Source organism: Anser cygnoides, chromosome 11, assembly GCF_040182565.1.
Source record: "Anser cygnoides isolate HZ-2024a breed goose chromosome 11, Taihu_goose_T2T_genome, whole genome shotgun sequence".
Classification (NCBI taxonomy): Eukaryota; Metazoa; Chordata; class Aves; order Anseriformes; family Anatidae; genus Anser; species Anser cygnoides.
This window is the reverse complement of record NC_089883.1, coordinates 12,857,815-12,875,813: the sequence shown is the minus strand read 5'-3', so window position 1 is coordinate 12,875,813 and position 17,999 is coordinate 12,857,815. Positions and strand designations below refer to the sequence as shown.

The following is a 17,999-nucleotide window of genomic DNA, read 5'->3' as shown; positions in this document are numbered from 1 at the left end:
AATTAGCAGCTGTGTTAATGGGGGGACAGCCTTGGTTGTGAGCTGTGGCTGAGCTCGTCCCTGTCTCTCCTTCCCCACTGATTATCTGATAATGGGAGGGATGCCCACAAGATGTCCCTTTTCAGTTGTATCAGGGAAATGTTGGGAGGCCACGCACTAACCCAGCTCTGCTCCCCCTTTGGGGTGCCAGGAGTAACCCTGTACCCCAGGGCTCTGTCCCTGTCCCCTTGCTTTCACTTTCTCCCTGTGTGCTTTTCATTTTAACCCCTAGCAGTGAATTTTTAACCGCTAGCACTGAATTCTCTGCCTTGGAAATACAGCAAATGTCACCACGAGCCCGTGCTTGTGCTGGGGCTGATGGGGTGATGCTTGCCCCGTGGCTCGGGGCTTTGGGGTGGGGAAATGCAGCTGGCCAGCCTGGAGCTGCAGCTGGGCAGGGACACGACAACAACCCTGAGGGGCTGCTTCTGGCCAAAGGAGCCAGGCTCTGCGCTGCCACCGGATAATAACCCACGCTTTGTAACGCCCAGGGCTGGGCACCAAAACAGGGGGCTTTGGGACTGGGAGAAAGCGGGGTGTGCGGGGTGCGGGTCACCAGAGGGGGGTGCGGTGTTGACCTACGGGGCCCTGAGGCTTTACTGGAGTAAATTTGTATTTCTGGGAGCCCGCTGAGCGCCGCCTAGGCCCTGAGGGCCGGCCTGGGCCTCATGGCGGCGCCGCGGGACTACATTTCCCAGCGTGCCCCGCGCCTCCGCGTTCTGCCGCCGTTGCTAGGCGCTGGGCCCGGGCGGTGAGCGGGGCCGGGCCGCAGGTAGGCCGCAGCCAGGCCGCGGGGCCCCGCCGCCCTCAGCCTCGGGCCCCCCGTCTGTGTCCCGCAGGCCGCCGGCTTCCTCCCGGCCGTTTTCGGCCTCGGCAGCCTTTAGAAGCGGTTCTCAGAGCTAAGGAGCCGGTAACGTCGCTAACGGGCCGCCTGCTTTCTGCGCCCTTCTCGCTTAACTCCCTGCCCAGGGCCGTGATCGGTGAGAGGAGGGAGCGGTCCCCTGACGCCAACAGCCCTCACGTCTTACTTCCTAGAGTTCAGCTTGGGGGTGCTTCGGTGAATTAATTGTTACTTAGTAAATGTTTTCATCTCTGTGTAGTTTGTGATAGCTTTAATTTTCATTAGGTAAGCACGTGAAGTGTTGCTGTGGTATCAGACCACCCTAGCCACTACGTACGCTGAGCATCCTTTTCTGTAATTTCTTGTGGTAAGCACTGCCTGGAAGCTCAAGCTGAAATAGTGCTCCTGTCCTAGCTGTTTATTGTTTATTTGCCTTTTTTTTTTTTTTTTCCCAGCCACACAGAAACCCCAGGGGCCCAAGCACAACGTATGAATTCCCAGTGGAGCGTGGAAAAAGGATGTGCAGCTCCCTGTGTGCCTCAGCTGAGGGGCTGAGGCAATTAGCGAGGATCTTTGGGCTTGTGCGTCTCGGTGGCTCAGGCTCATGCGTAGCTGTCACACGAGCGTGATCTGAATCGCCCCGTGAAGGATCCTAAATTAAACTTGGATCTGAGTGAGCTCTGGGGATGACCAAGAGGTAAATTCTCTCCAGGGAACCCAGCTGTCTCACTCCAACGTCCAAGCTGGTGCGTAAAATAAAGCTGGTGTTAAGATTTTTTCCTTCTTCCCTTTTACCCAAAATGCTTCCAAGTAACTTCCTCTGAATAATGAGGAGGTTAGTTTGGCTGAATCCCAGTGTGATGCCTTCACTAAAGTACAGTTTTCAGATCTTTTAAATAAGAGAGTTTGCTCTTTGTTAGTTTCAAGACTTATTAAATAGAGATGTTCACGTGGATTCTGTAGAGGAATGCTTTTCTTTGACAGAATACTTGTGAGTGATTTATTATTAGTGATTTATCAGCGTGGCAGTGGCTCAGAGATGGCAGAAGACCATCCTGAATCATCTCTGCTTGCCACACATGCCTTCAAAAACAACCTCTAGGCCTGTCGGTAGCCTTGGCTGGCAGCAGTGGATGAGTGAGCGGTTCTGGCTTTCACATTCCTGCGGTATTTGCACACGGTGGCTGGTTTGGTTTACATTTTATTCAGTTTGGGTCTTTTTTTGCCCCATCTACAAAGAGTAATTCCTAGTGCTACTGTAAATATGTATTAATGCGATGGGCAGTACAGTGCTAATGCTTTCCTGAGGCCCCCCAGAATTTTTACTTACTAAAATGTCGCACTGCGTTTATTCTTCTCCACAGAGCGTGAAGGGAGCACGACTCAGCTGGGCTGCATGTCTTGCCTGTAGTCAGTGCGAAAGGTATAGTTATCCTAAATTCTGTACCGTGTCCACCACGCAAGGGCATATTTCTGTTCTGGGGGCTGTTGGCTTTACCAACAACGATCGGTCCTGTGTAGTTTGTAGCATTTTGTTTACTGTTATCCCAGAGAACCTGTACGTAAGGAAAATGGGAGGAGTCCGGCTACTCCTGTGCTTAAAGGTGTGCCAGTACTTAAAAGCTTTGTGGATCAGGGTCTGAATGTTCAGCATCAGACCGAGTTGCTTGGGGTCTTGCATAGTCCACGCTTAGACCCGTGTCTTTGGGAGTACGTTGTTGTTAGAACCCTGCTGCGCTTGTCTCAGTGCTAAAATTCCTTTATTTTTCTGTGCTCCTAGAGTTTGACAGGACCATGGAGCCCTTCTCACATCTAGAACCAAAGGCAACTGCAGAAACGAGTTCGTCTGTGCCAGAGAAAAAATTCCGTGTCCTGGTGGGTGTGACTGGAAGTGTGGCTGCCCTGAAGCTGCCTCTCCTCATCTCTGAATTGCTAAAAATCCCTGGGGTGAGTAAATCTTACCAGTAAAGCTGGTGTTACCCTGTTGTTTTGGTTTCCAGGAGAGACTGGATGGCTTCTGCTGAAGTGAAGAGTTCCTTCTGGCATTGAGCCCTTTAGATTATAACTTGGGACAAGTTCTTCCTGCTTTTAAAAATCAATATTTCTCTTCCTATCGTTTCTTACTTCTCTACACTTAAGCTTTAGCTTGAAATTAGGTTTAAAGGGCAGTGACTGTTCCTGGATGCTTCCCCAGGCAGACCTGGCTGCAGACACAGGTGGATGCTTTTTGGAAGTTAACATTTTTAATTAGGACCCTGCAATTTTCGGTAGCTGAGATGTGGGCTTTACAAAGACGGACACTGCCGTCTGACCAGCAAAGGGCGACTAGATCTTGTAAGAACAGAAGATACAAGCCAGTATGTGTCTGTGCATTTTTATTTATTTTTTAACTCGAGTTTGTTGTCAGGAGTAACAAAGGTGTCCAGCAGAGGCCACTAGTGACTAGAGTCAGGGAAGGAAGCGTGGTAACTTTTGCTTCAGAGTGAAGTTAGAGGAAACTGTAGAAGCCTTGAGCTTTTAAGAAGCGAGGTGTCTGTTTTGGAGCAGCGAAATGAAAGAGGAGCAGGAGCAAGAGCGTGCACTTAAATATCCACATCTCTTGGTTAGAGAACCTGCTGAAAGTCCTTCTGAAATGATTTTGACCTGAAAAAATTACCAAGGCCAAAGGTCCTAGCTTGGAGTAGGAGGGTGAAGCCAAAGGGTGCCGAGGAAGGGGGGGACCAGCCCAGAGCCAGCTCCAGCCGTTGTTCTCTTCTTAGCACGGGATGCAGGGCACGCATCCTCTGTTCCTCTTGCCTTGGATCCACTTTGCTGTGGTCTCTTTTCCCTTGCTCCTGGTGCTTGGGACACCCTTTGCAGGTGGTGGGAAGAATGCAAATGGTCTGCTATAGGAATCGAGATCAAGTGCGTTCCTTCTCTGTGAGCTTTGGATGCGTAATTAACAGCTGCAGATGGCCAGTCCTAAATTCCGCGCTCTGTGACATCTGTTGCAGGCATTGTGGCCGCTAGTTTTAGGCTGTGCTGCACAAAAAATAAAAGATGAGTGTCCAGCCTGTCCAGGAGCTTCTCATATCAGATTTGTTAGCTAAATTTATTTGTTCACTCATTTCTGATGTGATTTTGCTGCCTGATCTATAGCCTGGTGGGTGAAGTCAGCGTAATGTCTCCATCAAGTTTAAGGCCTGCTGCATTAACTGACAGAACAGAACCTGGAGAAGCCGTCGGTGGGAGTAGGGCAGAGGCAGAGGAAGGCTTTGATACCAGAAGGGATGCAGCCAGAAGTTTGAAACGGGAGTAGTTTAAAATTGACGTTTCTGCTAAAATGATTCTGAGCCAACAACTTGGCGGCACCACTTTGCACCCATTAAACTTTAACGTGTCCTTGAGGGTGGTAATTGACACGGCTACATGTTACTGTCTTTTAAGCTCTCTGAAGATCTAGGAAATCTATAGGGCATCAGCTTACGCTTTGCAGCTTTTTACCCTTGCCTCTTTTTTTTATTTTTATTTTTTGTGAGGAGACAGCACGTAGCGTGTTGTCAGGACGCCTGGGGAACTCATGGCTGTGCTAGACTCACACGCATTGTCTCAGCCTGATCCCTAGTAATTTGGGTGGAAAACAACGCCAAAAAATCACATCGATGGGCTATCAGTTAGTTAATAAGAAAGGAAAAAGCAAACTTCTTTCTGGGTGACAGCTATTGTTACTGAAGCTTCTGGATGTCATCCGGCCTTGGAGGTTTGAAGCACGTTGTGCAATTTCACTGCGCTGTGGAGCTTGTGAGTGGGGCCAGAGAGATTTAGAGCTTAAGCAGAGGGATATCCACAGTCAAACAGAGGGTGTGCCAGGTAAATAGAAGGAGAAACTATGTAGGCTAAAACGATCTTGAGAGCACTGATCTCTTTCCAACATAGCTGGAGGGACTTGAAACACTTGCAGAGAACAAGGGATCCAGGAGCCCACCCCAGCAGAAAACCTCAATCAGAGAGGATAATTAAACTGCTGGAGCAGCTTTCCTGGGGGAGTGGTGGAGTTACCGCCAGGCAGAGTCCTCGAACAGCCCCCTGCTGTGCTCTGCCTTGTAGTGGGTTGGACGCAGTTCTTGATAGCCAGCCATTCCCTGGTCCTGGGCTTCAGCTTTGAAGAAGTAGGTTGTTTTTTTTAAGACCAGAGATGGTTATGAAACTGTCTTTAAAAAAAATTAAGAAAAGGTGGATTTTTTTTGCGTCCCTTAGCCTTTTGACCAGGTGTTTCTCGTCTAGATTAGAACATTTTGGATACTGGCACAACTGAAGCAGCAAGGTACAAAACATGTCATGAGGTAGATGCAGTTGCATCACCTCAAAATCCTTATATTGTTATGGCTCTCTGTAAATAAGAATAGCACTAACAAACATTGCTGGTGAGAACTTTTAGCATAGATGCAGCCTACTGGTATCATTTCAGAGAGCAGACAAACCCCTTTAAACTCTTTAAAATCACCAAATAAATAATATCTTGCAGCCTGCGAGGTTAACACCTCCTCGAAGGCCAAGGGATGGCAGAAAGCAGCGTTAGCACCTTTGGTGGCATCGCTGCTTGGCTCCAAACAGCTTTCTGCAAGGTGAGGCTAATACAGATGCAACGTGGTTGATTGCTGTGAACGTGATCTTCACACTCGAAAGCACCAGAAGTACAGCTGTGGTTCCAAGCTGGGCCGCCTGAAAAGGAGCAGGCACCTCACAGGAGCTGGGAGCTGCTGGTGTAACAGAACCACCGCGTGGCTTGTGCCGTGAGCTGGCTCAGGGTGCAGACCACGGTCAGAAGGGGGTGATAACGAGGAAAAGAACTATTTCCTTACGGTTATCGGTGGTGTGAGGTGCGCCCTGAATGTCAGCAGTGGTTTCGGAGCGCTCCCTTCACGTGTTGAGCAGTCTGTTGGCTGGTTTAAGGTCCGTCCTCTGCAGGAATTGCAGGTGGGAGAGCTGCATGTGCCACGCAGGTGATAGGCATGTGTGGAGCAGGTCTAACGCTGGCTCTGCTTCGTGGCTGATCCTGGTGCGTGCAGAACGCCTCTGTGTGATCAGCAGCCGCTTTTGGCACCTGTCAGAGGCACAGCTTTGGTCGTGGGACGTGCAGAAACTGGGGCAAATTCCACTTTTTCCACCTGCTAAGATTCCTGCAGGAGGAAATAAAAGGATCTCCTGTCATGGGCACCTTGGCACCTCCTAACTGTGTGTGTCAGACGTCCAAGGGACATGCTGGGACTTCCCCAGTGCATGCCATATACCTGAGGGCTCAGCTGGCTTCCCGTAAGGCAGGCAGGTTTGGCTGAGAGTTGGGAGAGAGCCCTCAGGCACTGTACCCAGTCTCCTTTTCCGTACGCGAGCCACACGAGCCCTGTGCTGTGAACGTACCTGCGCAGAGGTTTTACTGTTTCCAGCATCTTTCCTTGATGGGCGCAGCAGCTGGAAGGCACTGCCCCAGCTTGCTGCCCTTGGCTGGAACAAGATGGGTTAACGTGGTTGTAAAAATAGCGCCTGGTAGTCTGTAGCTACCTCCCCACCTTTGGTGGTACCTCCCTTGTCAAGAGAGATGGGCACAGGTGAAAGAAATGGAGGCAGAGAGAGGAATTAAAGGGAAAAATATAACGGAGACCAAGAAATCATGCTTGTTCTTCCAAAGCAAAGGCTCTGCCTGGCAGACGGGACTTTATCACTTTCGTAACAGGCACGGTAGGCACAGGTCAGCCAACATCCTGCTGTTTCAAAAACGCCCCGGGAAACAAGAGGAGCTCTGAGGCGCTGCTTCTTGTGGAGCCTTGTTCGGCAGGGATGGGCTTGCTCTGCCCTGGTGGTGCCGGGTCCCAGCTGCCAGCTTCTCCCCCAGCAGGACTCGTGACGGCTCGGCACCGTGCTTCCTCTTGGCTCCGAGTGTGGGAAGAGTGATCCTGCAGGGCCGTGCGGGCATGCCACCTCTTTCTGCGGTGGCTGAGGGAATCCACTGAGGCAGGATGCTCTGCTGCTCCCTTCGGCGGGCGTTTCCTGATTAAAGGGCACCTTCCGTGGCGCTGCGCTTTGCTGCTCCGTACCGTCCCTTTGAAGTTCTGCGCGGAGCTGCCTCTCGTTTCTGCGCTTGCTGCTATCCCGGCTGTGAACTGGCCATGTGAACGAGTTTGGCAGGCAGTGACTAATCACCTGCCTGTTGCTGGGTGGCAGTGAAATGAGTCTTCAGCCCCCGTGAGCACCTCCAGCAGCCTGACCTTTCAGCTCGGGGTAGGTGCGGTTAGCGCACGTGCACGCAGTAGGGGAACGACCTCTGCGGATCCACAAATCTTTCAAAATCTGTGCTGCTCAAGCCCTCCTCCTCTGCCCAGCTGTACAGGATTGGCCTCAGGGCATAACTGTTGGTCTGTCTTTTTGCTTTTTGCTTAGCTGGAAGTGAAGGTGGTCACTACCGAGAGAGCAAAGCACTTCTACAGCCCCCAGGAGATTCCTGTCCCCCTCTATAGCGATGAAGACGAATGGCAGGTGAGTAGTTCTACCTCTGGAGAGGGCAAGGGCTCCCCGCCTGTCCCCACTAGCCCCGTGTTTTGTGATTCAGGTCGTTTCATCATGCACTTGGGCCTTTTGCTTCCTGCTGTGACCAACGGGTCCTGCTTCAGCAGAAGGCAGGACTCGCAGAGGTTTCACTCCGTTGTTCAAGTGCTGAACAGCAAATCCTCCACGTTTCTTCATCAGAGACCACATTCCTTAGATTCTTGGCCGAGGCTCACCTCTTTGTTGGAGTGCTCTGGGGCAGGGCTTTCAGAGGGGTGGGCGAGGCAGCCCCGGCTGTACCAGAGGCCTTTGTACCGCCCTAGTAGGCTTGCAGCAGGCGCTGTGGGTAAGAAGTGGTCTCTCACCACCCTGGGCTCAGCAGCTCTCTGCAGCGCTGAGAGGAGCATCAGGAAATGTCAAGAAAGCCACTGCAAAGTGGTGGTGAGGGTGTCAGCTGCTTGCCATGACTCATGCTTGTCAGGAAGGCAACAGCTTAATTCTCCTTATCGCTGCCTATTCTAAATCTGCCGGCACCGCTGACAATCACAAAGCTACCCAGGCTGCTTCAGAACTCAGCTCGGTGTCCTGCTGGGTAACCTCAGCCTCCTCTGCCTGCGTGCTGCAGCTTCTCGCTCTGCGTCCTCCAAACCTGCCCGTGCCTCGGGACAGAACCAAAGCTGGCGTGCGCTACGTCTGAGCCGGCTGCAGGGCCGCCTCTCCTGGGGAGTTTCGTGCCGGCAGGGCCTGCTGCAGTGCCCTGCTCTTGCCCCTGTGGTGGGTGGCTGGCCGTAAGAGATGTTCTCCTGGTGGCAGCGGTGTGTGTAGCTCAAAAGGCTCCCACGTTGATGTGTGTACGTGGAAGAGATCAGTCCATCGTTCTTTGAATTTTAGCAACGTGCTATCAACTTGACCTTTTTCACCAGTTTTTCCCCTCAAACCAGTTACGGATGAGCATGCCCCCCAGGATCCACTAATAACAGTGTCCGGTGGCATCTTTTTGGCTTTTCTCCATAGAATTATCTTCTCTTGAATATGGATTTGTTGACGTGCTTTGACAGATTCTGGGATGGAGAGATGTATAAACGTCGACATTTGTTTTTCTATACATTTTCTCTCAGCTTTGCAGTACTGATGTGAGCGCGAGCTGATCTCCCCTTTAACAGTTCTCTTGCAAATGCACTCGCACGCGAACATTGCTTTCATGTGGAGAGGGGCAATGGCCAGGAAGCTCTCTGGCTGGTCTAGAAGATCAGCAGAGGTCTCTTGGGGGCCAGGATGCTACAGCTCCAGGCAGAGCTGTTCAGGAGGAACCCTCTGTGTGGCCGTAGAGGTGCAGGTCAGGCTCCGTGGGCCGCTGGCACACTGGAAGGCAGACCTGGAGCCTTTGTAGCGTGCCCTGCTGAAACCAGGGTAGCAAATAAGCCTGCTCAGCATGTTTGGGAGATGTTCTATTCTGAAAATAAAACTACAACCTTCAGCACTTGTAGAAAAAATAAAAGCGAGTGGAAGAGCTGGGAAAGGTGTCAGGGAGCACCAGCTTTCCGGATGCTGCCTTTTTGTTGTGGTTTCCCGTGACTCAGAGAAGGAATAGTTCGTGGCCCTGACACACCTCTTGCTGCTGTGGGGCTGCGTGTTCTCTGGGGTTAAGCACCTGGTGCTGCTTGCTGCTTCTCTTGACGTTGTCCCAGTTGCATGTGCTCCTAAGCAGAGCAGGGACCCCCCTGAGCCTTACCGAGAATACAAGTGCCTGCTTGGAGCCCCGAGGATGGAAGTGCCTGGCTGGCCAAACCTAATCCCTCCACGGGGCTGCCCACAGGACTGCTCCCTGCTCAGTTGTGTGGCTTTACTTGGCTCTGAGCATGCTTCCTTACTGAGAAGGGGGTCAGTTAGGGGTCTGAACCTCTTTAAAAGCCAGTGGACGGCTTCAGAGTGCCTAGAACATGGTAAAGAGGTGTGAGGCTTCTACATCGCGCGGGCTCCCCAGGAGAGATTTCCCCCGGTTGGGTCCTGTCTGGGTTTGGTTGGCTGACAGGATGCAGCGGGCTTCTCAGATGCACTACACGTTAAGGGAGCTTTTATGCTGGGCATCTGTGAAGCTGAGGGACGGTGTGGCTGGAGAAAGGTTTTTGCTGGGAGCTGCCCAGGTTGTTGGATGCATAAATTGTTGTCTGTGTGGGGAAACTACCCGTTAGCTGTGCTTCCTAAACGCTGCTGCCCTGCAGCCTTCGCTGGAGGAGGTGGGAAGTCAGAAACGGGAGCGCTGTGGCTGCAGTCCCCAGTCCCCCCACGCCGTCAGATGTTGCTGGATGTGAGAATAACGAAGCTGAGGCTGCAGTCACTGCCCTGGGCTCGGTGCAGTGCCCGCTGTTCGCTGCGAGGGTTTCGTAACCCGCATCTTGTCTCCTCCCCAGCTGTGGAAGGGCCGCTCGGACCCAGTCCTGCACATCGAGCTCAGGCGGTGGGCCGACCTCATGCTGGTGGCCCCTCTTGATGCAAACACCCTGGCGAAGCTCGCCACCGGGATCTGTGACAACCTGCTGGTGAGTAACCGCAGCTCTGCCTGAGAGCAGCCCCTCAGTTCCCTCCCCTCCCAGCGCTGGTCTGTCTGACCTTTCTTTCATGGAAACTCTTGTGCTTCGGCAGCATCAAGACTTGCATGTTCTGCTGCCAGTTCATATGCTTGTCTCTTCTGCCAGCGTGGTTCCCCTGATCCCTTTCAAACACCAATTCTTTCCTTCCCTGACCTGTATTCCTTTCCATTCCTGGCCTATCTCGGTGTCTTCCATTATTTCCCAGTCCCTCTTTTGTGCCTATCCTGCTTTTTCTAGTGGATGACCCTTCTCTCCTTCTACCTTCACCCTCTCTCTATCATGTTCTCTCTCTCTCTGTCGTGTTTTTTCTCTCTCTCTGTCTCTCTGACTTTTGAGTTCCTCTCTGCATTTTTTAGATGTAAGCTGGAAAGACACCTGTGAGATCAGATAAAACTGTTTACTTCCTGCTACCTCACCTCCTCCCTCACCTAACTGCATAGCACAGAAATTCAAACATGTGCACACTTACTTACCTTCCAGTTTCAGCTATGTATTTTTTTTTCTTTTTGCTTGTTCAGGCTTGTTTTTCTGGTACTAAAGGTTCTCCGGCTCAAAGACTGATCAGAAACTGTATTAAAAGAGCGTGCTTCTCAGTTCAGCGATCAGGAACTTTTGTGTAGCTTCAGTGCTTTGTGTTGAGCCATCATCAGGAAAGGTCATATGTATAAAGCACCTGGAAGATGTGCCAGGAAGCTGCAAAAGTGCAAATGCTGCATCACCCCTCGGTAACGTAGGGAGGATAGATTTCGGAAGGGAGGGCAGCGCATCAGCTCTGGCTGGGGAGCCCTGCGCGACCAGCTTAGCTGTCTAGGTAAGAAAGAGTGCCTACAAATGAGCACAGTACACCCAGAGCTACAGCCCTCGTATGTCTGAGCAGCTCTCTGGAGATCTGGGGAAGCCAGAAAGAGCTGAGAGAGGGACAAGCAACGTCTTGTCCTGCTGAGTTCCCTTTGTACCGTAGTCAACAGAGGAAGAGCTCAGGAAAGGTGTTAGGGACACGGCTTCACAAACCCCTGCCGGTCCTGGATGGTTTTGTGGAGGGAAGAGGTGGCTCCGGTAAAGAAAAGCAAGTGCTAGAGGCGTTGGTTAGCAAGTTTGAACAGATTCTAGCAGACTTCCCCTGTGCCGCGAAGGGTTCAGATCACAGGGCATAAAAAAGGGTGGGCAGCCTGCTCCGAGGTACTGTGAACTGCGCAGAGCCCCTGCACCAGAGACCCATGTGAGCTGCCTGGGAGGCTCCCCCTGCATCCCTGAGCTGTCAGGGCTAGGGAAACTGAAGGGCATTGCGCTGTTTAAAAGCAACCACCATTTATCTTTCTGAGGAGATGAGATGATAGTAGCTTATCTGGAAGCTGTATGTTATTGCGGCCTCAGATGTGAGCCTCTGCAACACGCAGGAGCTGCTGGGTGGTTTGTAATCTACCAGCATCTTCTGCAGCAGCGCAGATAGGTTCGTGTAATCCTCCATGTGAATGCTGGAAGCAGCAGCGCTTCCCTTGTCAGCTGCTGGGGATCCAGTTGGCGCGTTGTTTGAGAAGATTGACTTGCCAACTTTTTCTGTTTAGCTCTACAGCTGGCTTATCTGTAAGTGTTGCCTGGGGATTTCTCTGTAGCTGATACGATCTGTGGCCACCCCTCAGCTTCTCTTGGTCTCCCACAAGGGCTGGCTGCATGCATCGCGTTCCAGCGTGGTTTGCTCCAGCGACTGGGATGTCTTGCTTGGCTTTGATCCGGCGTAGGATGGAATCTCTTCTCTTTGTAGCCTCCCTCGTCCTCCTCGCCTGTCAGAGAGGAGCTTTGCTGGAACGTAACACAAATTAGTAGCAGCCCTGTGGACCTGCTCACGGGTTAGTCCAGCTGCGCTGACAGATGGATGCTTTTGGCCCTCTCATGATAGCCGGGCTGGGAAAGCGCTTCTGTGCAGCAAAGAGGTGAGACAGAATGAGGAAAGAAAACACATCCCAGAGCCCAACCTCTTGGCTTCTTTTGCAGACTTGTGTCATCCGTGCCTGGGACCTGCGCAAACCTCTGCTCTTCTGCCCAGCCATGAACACAGCCATGTGGGAACATCCCATCACAGCTCAGCAGGTGGAGCAGCTGAAGGGCTTTGGCTACACGGAGGTCCCCTGTGTGGTGAAGAAACTCGTGTGTGGAGACGAAGGTCAGTCCCGTTGCATGTCATCTGACTGTTCTGCTGCCCAGGTGCCCCTAATATCCTGAAGGGAGGTGCCCTGTTCTTTCGCCCTGTGACCTGCAAGATGTTGGACTGCAGAGAGCAGGTGCTCGTTGCCGAGGTTTGTATGAACAAGACGAAACGTTGCCCTGTGCTAGCTGGCACCTATTATTCTTCATTAATCTTTTAGCAGTCTCATGAGACCATCCAAGCCAGGCTTTCAGACGAGCTGTTAGATAGATATTTAAAAGAAAGGCCCATCCTCGGCGGAGAGAGCAGATCAAGCAGAAGGAAGGCTTTGTGGTGAGCACTATCAGCCTGGGATTTGGGTGTCCCAGCCTTGCCCTCTGCTGAGACTGAGACATGATGAAAACAGCCCACGGTTCCTCGTCTCTGCCAGGGGGATAATATCTTATCCCTCAGAGCAGGCACTGAGGATAAGCGCTTTGCAGATGTGGCTGAGGGTGTAGCTGGACGTGCATTTAACATGTGTTGTTGTTTGTTGCCTGGGTTACTTTTCAGCTAGATCAGCTTTCCAATCTTGTTTTGGTTTGGGGTTTTGACATCAGGCTTGTGTGAAGTGAAAGAAGGGGGTAGGAAACGTTGTCACACTCAGTTTCGAGTCTTCACTTACGCTGCTTTACAAACTGGTTTAAATGACGATGTTCTGACTTCTGGGAGGTTTTGAGAAGCTTTTTTTTACAAGCAATTTGGATGAATGGATTCTCTTCTTTAATTGGGATTTCTTTTGGAAAAATTGTAAAATGTCACCCAATTCCAGCTGTAATAGCAAATGTGCCTGCGCAATAATGCACTCATCCTCTCATTTAACAACCCCAGTGATATCAAGATCCTCACCACTCTGCTGGATACCTCAAAAGGCAGTCTGTAGTGAAGACAGGATATTAAAATCTTCTTAATGGTTAAATTCTAGGGCTGGCTTTCTTAGTGTCTGAGTCGTTAGGTGCAGTGCTTCTAGAGAATGCTTTCTTGAGCTGAAGACTAAGAAATATTTACAGTTAGGTAAGCGTAGTCAAGTAACTCAGGCATCAGCTAAACTGTCTTGGACAATTATGTTTCCGCTGGGGTTTTAGACCTGATTACATCAAATTTCTTGCGTACTTGTAAGAATGTTAGGGGAAAACGCCCAGAAGAGGTCATTCCACGCAGACGTTTTGGCAGAAGTGGAAAGGCCATCTGGCATAGCCTCTTGGTCCCTCGGAGCTTTTCCTTCATCTCTGTTAGTACTTGTGTGGGACCTCTGGTCCCGTGGCACTCGGATGTTTGCTCCCCAATGGGTAGTGTGCTTTTTGTGCGCGTCCGCACACCTGAAGCAGAAAGAGGTGTCCCCCTTTCACAGGGGGGATGTGAGATGCAGAAGGGCCGTGTGAGTGGACTTGCGTGGATTAGAGCTGGATGGCAAACACGGTTTCCACCTTCTGCTGCTCTGCCCTGTTCCTGTCCTGGGGCTGCCACCCCTGCGGCAGGGATGTGTGAGCCACATGAGAAGCGGCACGTGAACTGCTGTGGTTTGTAGCTCAGAGTGGCAAAGCAGAGCAGCGTTGATCAGGAGTTACCTCACTACACCAGCAGGCGTTTGGGAGCTGCTTCATGTTCCGTGCAAACCTTGCTGCTGTGAGAACAAACTCCCGAAGGAGCTTGTGGGAGAGGGGTGGTAAGGTCAGTTGGGGCAGTAGTAGCCACATCTGACTCTGCTCTGCTCGTGCTCGTGAGTCAATTTGCAACAAGATTTTCCTGTTGGCACATGCCAGGGTTTTCCTGGCAATGTGTGAGAAAATTATGGCGAAGCAGCAATGCGCTCCAGGTCTCTGAAGACCCAAAGTCGTCTCCACCGCTGAGTTTTTTCTTCCCCTTCTCTGTTTTCAGGCCTTTTACCCCACGGCCTCTTCTTCCAAACTAATTTCTGTCTTGTGGGTTTTATCCACAAGGGGGTTTGCCCAGCTTTCACCCAAACAGCAGGCAGCAGAGCTCACATCTGGTGCAGAAGAAAAGAGATTCAGTTTGCACCAGTTTTGTCTGTTGATGTTGTGGTTTAACTTGCTGGTGGAAGGTTCGCCTTCCTCACTCGCGTGACTGGTCTCACCTGAAGTGGGCCAGATCCTGGCTGCCACCAAGTTTCTGTATGACAACCTCTACCTGATACATGTTTCTCAGTGAGTGAGTGGCTTTGGATGTAAGGCCCAGCTAAAAACGAGTTAAAATAACAAATGAAATCGACAATTAAAATGCTGCCTTGATTGGATAGCTAAATGTAACCTACCGGCTGTTGGCCGTGGTGATATCCGTGTGCCACAATATAAGGAGACTTTGAGGAGTGCTTTGCAGCCTGTGGGCCTGCAGCAATTTACTGTTGCAAAACACTTCCAATCTGCTAATATCTTCATCATCCTTGGCCGGGTTTCTAGAGCTTGGCACGCTGGAAGAATTTTACCTGTAGGCATGATCTGTGCTGTAAGACAGGCTGTTTAGCAAGATTTTTCTCAGCTAAACCTCAAGATCCAGCTGTGAATTGCCAAAGACCTGGAGGAAGTGGGTCAGGGAGGACAAAGGCGGGCCTTGAAGGGCGTAGCTCTGCCAAGCCGTGAGGCGGCAGTCAGGGAATGTCTTTTGTTTAGCAGGGCTTGTCAGACGCAGCTCCTCTTGAGATTAAGAGGCCTGAAGCACCCAAATCTGCCTGCATCTTGTCCGTAGGGTGCTTCAAGCCTCCTGGGATTTATAGGTCTGGAAAAGGTGGAGTGGAGATTGGGTCTTAGTGAGTGTTTCTTAGGGAAACTCAGTTTTCTTGTCGTTCCAAAAGTATTGCTCTTCATCCCCAGTCTTCGCAGTTTTATCTGGTTATGCCTTCTGTCCCAGACATGGCCCCAGGGGCTCATCCCTACTGGAAAACTGAGGGTGAAGTTAGATTCAGGCTGTGATCTGCGCACAGAGAGCACTTCTCTCTGCCGTTCTGAACGGCCTCTCTCCTTCCCCTCCATCTTTCCTCACGTTGTTACTGTCCTTCGGAGCCTGCTGTTGGGCACTGCTCATCTGCACACTCACTAACCCAGCTGTGTAAACGGACCAGAAAAAAAAGAGGGAAACAAAACCTCCCCAACTAATTTCTAGTGGCAAATAAGGCTCATGTTATAAATAATTAGAGCAATTAGCCAGCAGAACAAAGGACCAATAGAAACTCCCATCTTTTGAATCTTCTAATGGAGACACATGCTGGTGGGGAGGTATCCTGTGTTTGCCTCAAGCAAATGACAGGAGTGAACGGACTGAGTTCTGCGAGTGCGTGAGGTTGGACGAGATGATTTAGTGATCTCTGGCATTAAAACTTTCATTCTAAGCTTAAAAAAAGTCTTTCAGAAGGAAGCAACAGCGCAGTGTAGATTAGATGTTCATCTGGCAGCTAACCAGCCCAAAAGGAAAAGCTTTTACATTTTGTTCTGTTCAGCACTCGCTCTTCTCCAAGAATTACTCCCAAGAATCAAGCTAGTGCAAATCCAGGGCAGCTCTCTCTAATGTGGGGCGAACTGTGGAGTCACTGGAATGGTATGAAGTCAAGTTTTGTGTTTTTTTTTAAATAGTCACAGATCATTTCAAAACAATACTGAGCACACGCAGTATTTGCACTGGAGGAGGGAGGGGAGGCAGGGTGTTTTGTTACCCACGTGCTTTTTTTGGTCTCTTTTGCACACTTATTCCTGGGGTAGCGTGAACTGAGAGACCAGCTCCCTGCGCAAGGGTTAGGCGCCGTTGTCCTTGGAGATGATTCAGAACATGAGGTACTTATTAAGGTCATATGAATTGCCTTTTGAGGTTTCCTGCCTCCCTCCATTGACTGTCTGAGGAGCTCGTGCTCCTGCTTAGACTTGTGAGTGAGGAGCCAGGCGAAGTCAGCCTGACTGCTCCTCCCCGATGGCATTCCACCGGGCCACAAAACCCCTGCCCAGCCTGCAGGCCTGAGCCGATCCTCCGGCCTCCACAGCTGCTTTCTGTGGGGTGAGTCATGAGGCAACACACGGGGCTACTTAGCAAGCTTTGCCCCGGCCTCGCAGTGCTCTGCCACTGCCTCTGCGTTGCCGCAGGGCTGCCGAGTGCGGAGGGGAGCAGAGGTGGGGCGGGGGAAGCGTGTCCTCGTGCTCTTTCCGTGGGCTTCACCGTGCGCTTTTGGCCCTGCCCTGCAGGTCGAGGTGCCATGGCAGAGGTGTGGACCATCGCGGAGAGCGTGCGGAGGATCGTTGAAGAGCGGGACCTGCCGGCGCAGAGCTGACTGCTTGCCATGTGAATTGCCTTCCTGGGGACTCGAAGATAAACCGAACAGGAAACCCAGTCGAGACGGCGCGCGTCCCTACAGCAGGCTCCCCAACCGAAGGGGTGCAGCAGTTGGCTCCCAGCTGGTGCCAAACTGACATGTGGTACCTCGCTGCAGACTTTCAGAAACCAACGCCGAGCCCACGCTGCTTTAGTGTGGGAAAACTCTGTGGTATCTCGCAGCGAGGGAGTAACGTTCCCCCAGGCCCCGCGGCCCCGTGTTTCGCGTGTGATCCTTTCTGAGGAGGCTCAGAAGGAGCTGCCCGTGTGTCACGGGTCCAGCGGTGCCCCTGGGGCAGCTGGAGATGAGGAGAGCGAAGTGGCAGTCCTGGTGGTGGGAGGAAGCTGGGTGTGGGGACGTGCCCGCTCTCCAGAGCGTGGTCTGTGGCTGTGCTGCCTTCACCTTTCCAGCAGGAGTCACTGTCCAAAAAGCATTCCCCCTGCGGGAGCTTAATAACAGGGAGCTTTTAACTCTGCCCCTGAGGAATTGCCTCCTGTAGCTGCTTTGGGGGTGTCTGTGCCTAACGTGGTTGCCTGTGTGTGCTGTTTTTATCAGAGATGGAAAAAAAATGATTAAGAGAAGCTATCTAGTCGTCAAATTAGCCTTTGCCCTTTTGTATCTGCTGACCAGCTCGGGATGCAGAAATCAGGCGGTGAGCCAGCCTGGCACCTGCCCGCCTGGGTGCTCCAGGCAGGAAGTGGCCCCTGCGGGAAGTCGGGGGGGTGTTTCCCAAGGGAGTAGAGTCACGCCTTACCTCTGTTCCCCAGCTTGAACATTAACGGGCTGGCGTGGAGAAATTGGGAAATCCTGTGACCCTGTGGACCCGAGCAGCCAGGGCTCCCCCAGTGCGGCCTTTCCTCGGAAACGTGGTCCTGCCCCTGGGGGGAATGGGGCCGGCGCACACGTCGCCGCAGCTCGGTACTGCTGAGCCAGAGTTTATTTTTAACTAGGCCCAGCCAAATTTAAGGCCTTCGGTACAGAATGTGCATCCTGCCTGTGGGGGCAACCTTCAAACTGCTGCGCACGAGGGAAGAGGTTATCGGGGTCTGTTTGCGCTCCTTATCTATTCCGCACAAATAAAAACCACTGAACTTTCCCGTTTTGTCTCTTCCACTGACCAGGAGCAGGGGCGTCAGAGCTTCTAGGAATAAAGGCAGAAGGAGCAGTGTGAGCAGAGCTGCTGGCTCGCGAGAAGGGCCGTGGCAGTGCCACAGTTCCCAGCTCTTGCCTCCCAGGGGTTGTGCCAGGCTGCACGGGTGATGTCTGTGGCAGTTTGCTCATATCAGGGTGACGAAAGCCGCCAACACATTGCAGGTTTTTACTTTGAGCTTCTTGAAGGTGGTGGAAGAGACGCCTCTTGATTTCCATGAGGTCTCTTCCTCCTCCTCACAGAGCAGCGTGTTCTGGTGGTTGCAGCTGGCGCTGGACGCTGCGGGCTCTCCTCTGGCTCTGCCACGGGTGTCTCACAGAGTTAGGGTTGCTTATCCTCCCTCCTCGTCTGTGGTTTGACAACAC

At 51.9% G+C, this 17,999-nt stretch overlaps 1 protein-coding gene across 4 annotated transcripts; it reads left to right on the top strand.

Annotated features, from left to right (window-relative positions):
• The first annotated feature begins 691 nt into the window (after positions 1 to 691).
• On the top strand, positions 692 to 17,579 carry PPCDC (phosphopantothenoylcysteine decarboxylase). Of its 4 annotated transcripts, XM_013194153.3 has the most exons (8): positions 751 to 1,247; positions 1,336 to 1,626; positions 2,245 to 2,303; positions 2,661 to 2,827; positions 7,295 to 7,390; positions 9,811 to 9,939; positions 11,983 to 12,151; positions 16,357 to 17,579. In XM_013194153.3, exons 4-8 carry the CDS (start codon positions 2,675 to 2,677, stop codon positions 16,440 to 16,442), a joined length of 633 nt encoding a protein of 210 aa, XP_013049607.3. In that variant the 5' UTR covers positions 751 to 1,247; positions 1,336 to 1,626; positions 2,245 to 2,303; positions 2,661 to 2,674; the 3' UTR covers positions 16,443 to 17,579. The 4 variants fall into 4 exon arrangements, with proteins under 4 accessions (XP_013049613.2, XP_066859621.1, XP_066859620.1 ...); XM_013194159.3 differs by lacking the exon at positions 7,295 to 7,390 and having other exon boundaries at positions 692 to 1,247; XM_067003520.1 differs by lacking the exon at positions 2,245 to 2,303 and having other exon boundaries at positions 718 to 1,247; positions 1,336 to 1,577.
• The last annotated feature ends 420 nt before the right edge of the window (positions 17,580 to 17,999 follow it).